Source organism: Chiloscyllium plagiosum, chromosome 26 (assembly GCF_004010195.1).
Source record: "Chiloscyllium plagiosum isolate BGI_BamShark_2017 chromosome 26, ASM401019v2, whole genome shotgun sequence".
In the NCBI taxonomy this organism is placed as follows: Eukaryota; Metazoa; Chordata; class Chondrichthyes; order Orectolobiformes; family Hemiscylliidae; genus Chiloscyllium; species Chiloscyllium plagiosum.
This window is the reverse complement of record NC_057735.1, coordinates 52,633,514-52,643,594: the sequence shown is the minus strand read 5'-3', so window position 1 is coordinate 52,643,594 and position 10,081 is coordinate 52,633,514. Positions and strand designations below refer to the sequence as shown.

The 10,081-nt window shown below is 43.8% G+C and overlaps 1 protein-coding gene across 1 annotated transcript in view; it reads left to right on the top strand.

The window, feature by feature from the left end:
* The window catches only part of LOC122563355 (protein-methionine sulfoxide oxidase mical3a-like), a 111,084-nt gene that overhangs the window by 50,819 nt on the left and 50,184 nt on the right, over positions 1–10,081 (top strand). Inside the window, exon 10 of the mRNA XM_043717106.1 lies at positions 797–887. Within this exon, the coding sequence (XP_043573041.1) occupies positions 797–887 (91 nt within the window). The remainder of the gene's footprint in view (positions 1–796; positions 888–10,081) is intronic.

Sequence of the window (10,081 nt, the reverse complement as noted above, 5' to 3'; positions counted from 1 at the left end):
CCCCAACCCTGTCTAAACCCCCTCCCTGAAATTGTTTAAACACCCCAACCCTGTCTAAACCCTCTCCCAGACCCTATCTAAACTCCAAACCCTCATCCTGGTCCTCTTTAAACCCACCATTCCCTCACACACACCCCCGCCCCCACTCTAAACTCCCTTATTTCAGCAAATTCCACACCCCCACCACCCCCACTGACCTTGTCTAATCTACCCAACCTCAAGAATATCCTTGGTTGATTGGGTCAGGCATGCGAATTGGAGAGGAGGGCGATTCCTGGAGATTGGGTTTGGGGCTCTTGGCGTTCAGAGATGGCTTGCAGGGTGATTGGGGCTCGCAGGGTGATCGGAGCTTGGGATGAGAGGGAGAGATGGGATTTGGGGCTTGCGAAGATCATGTTGGTGAATATGAGCTTGCTGGGAGACTGCTGATTTTGAATTTTTGTTTACAGTATTGGAGAGATCTTCCTCTGTGTCTCTCTGACAAAAATGTCTGCTATTTGCAGTTCATCTGCCAAGCCCTGGGAAATCCACTTGGCAACTTTCCCCATGTAATGAGCTGAGTAATTCTCAGGTAGCGTCCCTTCTTTTCTGTGACATGCTACCATGTCCAGCATGTCCCCTCTCGAACACAGCACCAAGCAGCTCTCACTTTTTACCATTCCGTTATGTTCAGTGTCAATACAAACTCTGCCCCTCTGGAATGTTGTAGGCATGAATATTGTAATGATTTTTACTTTATCTCTGCTAAAACCTCCTCTGGTGCAGAGGCTCTGACTGTGTCTCCTTATATTATCAGGTGCGGCACTTGTATAACACCGGAGAGCAAAAGAACCTGCCAGGATCAGAAACTGCGGCTATTCCAAGATCACCAAAGTTTAAACAAACCGGTGAGCAGACAAAGCAGAGGAAATAAGTAAATTCAAAATTCATAGAATAGAAGGAACAGTAGCTACTTGGATATGGAATTGGCTGAGTGACAGGAAATGGATGCTAAAGGATGGGCATGAAGGCAGGTTTGTAGCAGGGTCCTTCAGAGGTCACAGTTGGGATCCTTGCTTTTCCTGTAAGATGCTAATGATTTGGACCTTGGTATGCAGAGCACAATTTCAATTCTTGGAGATGATACAGTACTCTGACGCATTGTAAACTGTGAGGAAGATATTGCAGGACTTCAGAAGGATATAGACCAGCTGATGGAGTGTGCAGATTGGCCATTGAGTCCTACAGCATGGTAACAAACCCTTCTGTCCAACCAGGCCATGCCAAACATTAATTCCAACCTAAACTAGTCCCATTTGCCTGCTCCTACCCATATCCCTCCAAACCTTTCCTACTCATGTAATTATCCAAATGTCGTTGCAATTAGAGTCATAGAGACATACAGCACAGAAACAGACCCCTTTGGTCCAACTCTGTTTACCCTATCCATGCCCCTCATGATTTTATAAACCTCTGGCACTCCAGAGAAAACAGCCCCAGCCTATTCAGCATCTCCCTGTATCTCAAAAGCACCAACCTTGGCAACCTTGACCAGAATTACTCACCAATATTCCAAAAGTGGTCTAACCAATATCCTTCACAGCAGCAACTTGACCTCCCAACACCAATACTCAAAGCTCTGACAAATACAGGAAAGCATACCAATGCCTCCTTCATTATCCTATCTACCTGCGACTCCACTTTTAAAGAGCTATGAACCTGGACTGTGAGGTCTGTTTGTTCAGCAACACACCCCAGGACCATTGAGTGTATAAGTCCTGCCTGGCTTTGCCTTTTCAAAATGTAGCACCTCACATTAAACTCTATCTGCTCCATCCAAATGAAACTCCATCTGCCACTCCTCACCCATCGGCCCATCTGATCAAGATCCCATTGTACTCTGAGGTAACCTTCTTCGTTGTCCACTACTCCTCCAATTTTGGGGTAATCTGGAAACTTGCTAATTATACCTCTATGTTCACATCCAAATCAGTTATCTAAATGATGAAAAGTAGTGGACCCAGCACTGATCCTCATTGCACACTGTTGGTCACAAGCCTCCAGTCTGAAAAACAATGCTCCACCACCACTCTCTGTCTTCTACCTTTGAGCCAGTTCTGTATTCAAATGGCTCGTTCTCCCTGTATTCCATGAGATCTAACCTTGCTAACCAGTCTACCACGAGGAACCTTGTCGAACGCCTTACTGAAGTCCATATAGCTCACATCCACCGCTCTGCCCTCATCAATCCTCTTTGTTGCTTCTTCAAAAAACTCATCAAGTTTGTGAAACATGATTTCCCACGCACAAAGCCATGTTGACTATCCTAATCAGTCCTTGCCTTTCCAAATACACGTAAATCCTGTCCCTCAGGATTCCCTCCAACAACTTGCCAACCACAGGCTCACCGGTCTATTGTTCTCTGGCTTGTCCTTACCACCCTTCTTAAACAGTGACACCACGTTAACCAACCTCCGGTCTTCCGGCACCTCACCTATAACTATCGATGATACAAATATCTCAGCAAGGGGCCCAGAAATCACTTCCCTAGCCTCCCACAGAGTTCTAGGGTACACCTGATCAGGGTCCTAGGGATTTATCCATCTTTGTGCGTTTTAAGATCTCTCCTCTGTAATATGGACATTTTTCAAGATGTCACCATCTATTTCCCCACATTTCATAATTTCCATGGCCTTGTCCACGGTAAACACTGATGCAAAACACTTGTTTAGTATCTCCACCATCTCCTGCAATTCCACACATAGGCTACCTTGCTGATTTTTGAGGAGGAGAAAGTGAGGACTGCAGATGCTGGAGGTCAGAGTCAAAATGTGTGGTGCTGGAAAAGCACAGCCGGTCAGGTAGCATCCAAGGAGCAGGAGAATCAGCGTTTCGAGAGGTTATGCTTATTTGAAATGTCGACCCTCCTGCTCCTCAGATGCTGCCTGACTGGCTGTGCTTTTCTAGCACCACACTTTTTGATCTTTGAGGGGGCCTATTCTTTCCCTAGTTACCCTTTCATCCTTAACATGTTTATAAAATCCCTTTGGGTTCTCCTTAACCCTATTTGCCAAATCTACCTCAAGCTCCCTGACTACTCTCTTAAGTATCCTCCTACTACCTTTACACTCTTCTAAGGATTCGCTCAATCTCTGGGGTCCAGACCTGACACATGCTTGCTTCTTTTTCTCGACCAAACCCTCAATTCCTCTAGTCATCCAGCATTCCCTATACCTACCATCCTTGTCTTCACCTTAACAGGAACATACTGCCTCTGGACTCTCATTATCTCATTTTTTGAAGGCTTCCCATTTTCCAGCCGTCCCTTTACCTACGAGCTTCTGCCCCCACCTTTTGAAAGTTCTTACCTAATACTATCAAAATTGGCTTCTGGATTAATGGTGCTGGAAGAGCACAGCAGTTCAGGCAGCATCCGAGGACAGGCAAAATCGACGTTTCGGGCAAAAGCCCTTCCTGATGAAGGGCTTTTGCCCGAAACGTCGATTTTGCCTGTCCTTGGATGCTGCCTGAACTGCTGTGCTCTTCCAGCACCACTAATCCAGAATCTGGTTTCCAGCATCTACAGTCATTGTTTTTACCTTGTCAAAATTGGCCTCCAGTTTAGATTAGATTACTTACAGTGTGGAAACAGGCCCTTCGGCCCAACAAGTCCACACCGACCCGCCGAAGCGCAACCCACCCATACCCCTACATTTACCCCTGACCTAACACTAAGGGCAATTTAGCATGGCCAATTCACCTAACCTGCACATCTTTGGACTGTGGGAGGAAACCGGAGCACCCGGAGGAAACCCACGCAGACACGGGGAGAACGTGCAAACTCCACACAGTCAGTCGCCTGTGTTTAGATCTTTAACTTGTAGATCTGGTCTATCCTTTTCAGTCACTGATTTAAAACTAATAGAATTATGGTCGCTGGCCCCAAAATGCTCCCCCACTGACACCACAGTGACTTGCCCTGCTTTATTTCCCAAGATTAAGTCAGGTTTTGCTCCTTCTCTCGTAAGTGCATCCACATACTGAATCAGAACATTTTCTTGCATACACTTAACAAATTCCTCCCCATTGAAACCTTTAAAACTATAGCAGTCATGGTCTGTGTTTGTAAAGTTAAAATCCCCTCCCATAATCATCCTATTATTCTTACAGATAACTGAGATCCCTTTACAAATTTGTTTCTCAATTTCCCGCTGACTATTGGGACATCTATGGTACAACCCAATAAGGTGATTATCCCTTTCTTGTTCCTCAGTTCCACCCTGGATGTATTTTCAGGAATATCCTCCATATGTACAGCCAATACCACTCCTCTCCTACACCCCTTTCTATCCTTCCTGTAGCATTTGTATCCTGGAACATCAAGCTGCCAGTCCTGAGCCACACCTCTGTAATTGCTATGATATCCCAGTCCCATGTTTGTAATCATGCCCTGAGTTCATCTGCCTTCTCTGTTGGGCCTCTTGCATTGAAATAAATGAATTTTAATTTATTAGTCCTACCTTGTCCCTGCCTGCCCTGACTGATTGACTCGCTCCTTTCCCAACTGTACCAGTCTCAGATTGATCTCTTTCCTCACCATCTCCCTGGGTCCCACACCACCACCTTACTAGTTTAAATCCTCCTGAGCAATTCTAGCAAGTCTCCCTGCCAGTATATTAGTCCTCTTCTAATTCAGGTGCAATCCGTCCTTCTTCTACAGGTCACTCCTACCCCAGAAGAGATTCCAATGATCCAGAAATGTGAACCCTTCTCCCCTGCATCAGCTCCTCAGCCGTACATTCATCTGCTCTATTCTCCTTTTCTACCCTCACTAGCTTGTAGCACCAGGAGTAATCTAGGTATTACTACCCTCGAGGACCTCCTTTTTAAATTCCTGCCTAACTTCCTATATTTTCCCTTCAGAATCTCATCATTTTCCTTTATGTCGTTCATTCCAATGTGTACACTGATCTCCTACTGGGCCCTCTCCCCTTTGAGAATATTCTGCACTCTCTCTGAGATATCCTTGATCCTGGCACCAGGGAGGCAACACACCATTCTGATTTCTTGCTGTCAGCTGCAGTAATGTCCATCTGTGCCTCTAAGTGGAGAGTTCCCTATCACAATTGTACCCCTTGTTACATTAGAGACAGTCTTGGTACCAGAAACTTGGCTGTTCATGCTATATTCTCCTCAGGATCCATCACCCCCCACATTTTCCAAAACAGCATATTTGTTTGAGATGAGAATAGCCACAGGAGACTCCTGCATTGCCTGCCTCCTTGTCCCACCTTTCCTGGTGGTAACCCATCTACCTGACTGTATCTTTGGTTTTTTTTCCCTTCCTATAAGTCCCATCCATCACATTCCTATCTCCTGTAAATTCCTCATCGCCTCTAACTTCCATTCCAACCAATCCATGTGATCTGATATGATTCGCAACCAAACACACTTCCTGTAGACATAATCATCAATAACATGGACACTCTCCCTAATCTCCCACATCTGACAGGAACAGCACATCACTCTACTCAAGGCATCCTTTGCTCCTTAACAATCTACAGACCTAGAAAATAGCAGTCTGACTGCTGTAGAAAATACTGCTCCAGGCTAACTTAGTACCTATGGTTTATATTTTGAAAATTTAATCAAGAGATAGATCTCAATAAAACATGTAATCAGAAATAACCCACTCTACTCACTATTATAGATTTACAAAAAATGCAAGGTTACACATTAAAAACTATGCACTTAGCTGCTCCTGTGCTGTGAGCTCCCCCACACGGGTTCCTCCAAGGTCAGCTGTGACTTTTGCTGTTTGTTAATTTTCCTTAGACACACTCCGATGTGCAGGGATACTTGAACTGACACAGCAAAGGCAGTAACTGTGCACATTCACTGCTGTATCAGACAACACTGCAGGTTTCTTTCTCGTTTGATTTACTGACCATGTGGTCTCTTCCTTTGTATCTTTTCCTCCTTTTTAAAGTGCTGTTGTTTTGATTTTTCTTTCCCCAAAGTTCCAAAACAATGCAACAGCTTATAAAACAGTATTTATTGCTCCTGGAATTCGAGGAAATCAGCTCCAACACCTAAAATACCTCCAAAAAAGAGCAGCTCTCACAGCCACAATTTCCTCCATCTTGGAGTACCCAGAATCCTACCCACTCCACCACTTCCTCAGGAAGTTTATTCCATACGTGGACCATCCTCGGTGTAAAAAATCTGCCCCTCATGTCTTTTTTCAATGTCTCGTCTCACCTTAAAAATGTGCCCTTTAGTCTGTGCCCCTTATCCAGATTTTCTTTATAACTCAAACCTTCCATACCTGGCAACATCCTGATAACTCTCTTTTGAACCCTCTCCACTTTAACAGCATCCTTCCTATTGTTACGAAGTGGAGCTTGACACCACTCTGATAATTAAGTCTGAGATACCTCAAGAGGAGCACTTTGCCTCGTAATCTGATAAAGAAGTGTAACAAATGGTATAACCTACCTCTCACTCACATGCTGTTTCAATAACACGGGATACACTTATCTAAATCCAAGGAATGAGAACGATAAATTAAAACTTATTCTCTCAAAGTTAAAACAAAATGGATCTTCCTGAACTTTCTGTATCTTCTTCCATTATCATCTTCTTTCCAAAGTGCCTTCTCAGTTGTTTTCCATTGTCACGACTATTCACCAAGCGTGCCATGTACCTTTATGGATAGGTAGTCCTTTTTTAGATAGCGTGGAGATTTCTTGTGAGAGCCTGGTATTTCTCTCTCAAATGGCAGGTTTGCTATCTCTTCAGACGCTAGTTGGCTCTGCCCTCCCTCTCCAATTGCCCCTCTGATGTATACCCCCGTGACACATCAAATTCTTATAATATGATTGGTTTCAGACTGTCAACATCATCAGATTTGAATTTAATTTATCATTAGTCTCCAAGTGCCTTTTTAAATTAATTGGCTGAATTTAAACTGTCGTCTAGGTAAAAATGTTTTCTTGATGAAGGGCTTTTGCCTGAAACATTGATTCTCTGGCTCCTTGGATGCTGCCTGACCGTCTGTGCTTTTCCAGCACCACCCTTTCGACTCTAATCTCAGCATCTGCAGTTCTCACTTTTGCCTGGGTAAAAATGTTGCTTGACCTGCTAACTGAGTGGCTTTTTGATACAATATGTCAATTTGAGCACCTGCAACTGCTTATCCACAGATATTCATTTTTAAATTACGAGGCATAAAAAAGCACTGAAAGGGTCAACACAATCACTCCTCCCATTTTACAATTTTACCATTTTTACACCAACTTCGTGACACTGTTAATGAACAACCAGAACATAGAAATGCATTGCAGGACATTCGGCCCTCGATGTTGCGCTGACCTGTGAACTAATCTAAGCCCATGCCCCTACACTATCCCATCATCTTCCAAATGCTTATCCAAAGACTGTTTATATCTCCCTTATGTGGCAGAGTTCACTACATTGGCAGGCAGGGCATTCCACGCCCTTACCACTCTGAGTAAAGAACCTGACTCTGACATCTGTCTTAAATCTATCACCCCTCAATTTGTAGTTATGCCCCTCATACAAGCTGATGTCATCATCCTTGGAAAAAGATTTTCACTGTCTACCCTATCTAATCCTCTGATCATCTTGTATGTCTCTATCAAATCCCCTCTTCGCCTTCTTCTTTCCATTGAGAACAGACCCAAGTCTCTCAGCCTTTCCTCATAAGACCTTCCCTCCAGACCAGTCAACATCCTGGTAAATCTCCTCTGCACCTTTTACAATGCTTCCACATCCTTCCTGTAATGGGGTGACCAGAACTATACACAGTATTCCAAGTGAGGCCGCACTAGCGTTTTGTACAGTTGTAGCATGACACCATAGCTCCGGAACTCAATCCCTCTACCAATAAAACCTAACACACCGTATGCTTTCTTAACCGCACTATCACTTCACTTCACTTAAGCCTATTCTATTCATGCACAAGTCTAACCAGTATAAACTGACAGTATAAACAATATATGTGATAATCACAGCTGAGCCCAACGTGTCCTCACCAGGTGTTCACACACATTTGATTTGGTTTATTACTGTCACGTGTATCGAGGTACAGTGAAAAGTGTGGTCTTACGTACTTTACGGGCAGATCATACTATACAAGTGCATCAGGGGAACAGGACAGAGTGCAGGGTACAATATTGTAGCTGCTGAAAAGGTGTAGTGAGAGATCAACATTAATGTTAAAGAGGTCCTTTCAAAAGTCTGATAACATACAGCTGCAGCAGGGCCTGATGGATCATAGTCAGGAATAAGACCCACACCAAAACTATAATCCCGGTCCAGGATAATCAAGTGGAAAGGTTTGCAAGGCTGGATTCACAGCCACGTTTCGACCATGCATTAAAACGAATATATCGCATTGCAGAACTTTACAAACTTTAAAAATATATATTGATCCTTCCCAAGTGTGTAGATGGCTGGCACTTGAGGATTGTGCTAATGTAATTCACAAGGTGTACTGAATAATTTCTGATACTTTTGGCGTTGAAGTAAAAACACTTCAAACCAGCTTGCTGTCTGCCAGCACATTCCTGTTGAGATTGCCAATTGGTTATGTTATTGATGAAACAGTATGAGTCAGTGTGTGGTGGTGGTGGAGCGTTACTTTTTGGACTGGAGACCTGTGGCCAGCATGTTCCACAGGATCGTTTCTGGATCCGCTTTTGTTTGTCATTTAGACAAAAGATTTGGACAAGAGCATCAAAGGCATGGTTACTAATTTTGTGGATGACACCAAAATTGGTGGCATAGTGAAGAAGGTTTTCTAAGATTACAAAGGCACGAGGTCCCCAACTCCAAATCATCAACATAAATTCAAATAATTACGGTCCTAACACTGATCACTGAAGCACACCACTGGTCAGTGATTGCCAACCAGAACAGCACTCATTTATTCCTACTCTTTGTTTCCTGTTGGTTAACCAATCCTCTATCCAATCTAATACATTGCCAGTAATCCCTTGCATCTTTATCTTACACAGCATCCTTTTGTGCGGCACCATGTTGAATGCCTTTTGGAAATCTAGATACACAAGATCTACTTGCTCCCTGTTCTTCACGGTGTTTGTAATGTCTTCGTAGAATTCCAAAAGATTTGTTAAGCACAACCAGCCCTTCATGAATCCATGCTGCATCTGTCCATGGGACAATTTTGATCTAGATGCTTTGCTATTTCTTTCTTGATAATAGACTCAAGCATTTTCCTCATGACAGACCTTAAGCTATGTTAAGGTCTATAATTCCCCATCTTTTGTCTACCTCCCTTTGTAAACAGTGGTGTCACATTTGCTGTTTTCCAATCTACTGGAACTGTCCCAGAGTTCAGTGAATTTGGGAATATTACCGCAAGTGCAATTGAGGTTTCTTCCGCCACCTCTTGTAGCACCCTGGGATGCATTCCATCAAGGCCAGGAGATTTGTCTACCCTTAGCTCCATTAGCTTGCCTGATACAATTTCTTTCAAAATAATGATTGTTTCCAGGTCCTCATCTCTTTGTCAATTACTGAGATTCAATTAAGAGATTCAATTGAACCAAATTGTCTATATCTAAAAAAAATTCTCTTTTAGTCTTGACTAGAACCTCGATATCTTTATTCATCCATGCTGTGGTTCTGTTCGCCGAGCTGGAAGTTTTTGTTGCAAACGTTTCGTCCCCTGTCTAGGTGACATCATCAGTGCTTGGGAGCCTCCTGTGAAGCGCTTCGGTGGTGTTTCCCCCGGCATTTATAGTGGCCTGTCCCTGCCGCTTCCAGTTGTCAGTTTCAGCTGTCCGCTGTAGTGGCCGGTATATTGGGTCCAGGTCGATGTGTTTGTTGATGGAGTTTGTGGATGAGTGCCATGCTTCTAGGAATTCCCTGGCTGTTCTTTGTTTGGCTTGCCCTATAATGGTAGTGTTGTCCCAGTCGAATTCATGTTGCTTATTGTCTGGGAGTGTGGCTACTAGGGATAGCTGGTCGTGTCGTTTCGTGGCTAATTGGTGTTCATGGATGCAGATCGTTAGCTGTCTTCCTGTTTGTCCTATATAGTGTTTTGTGCAGTCCT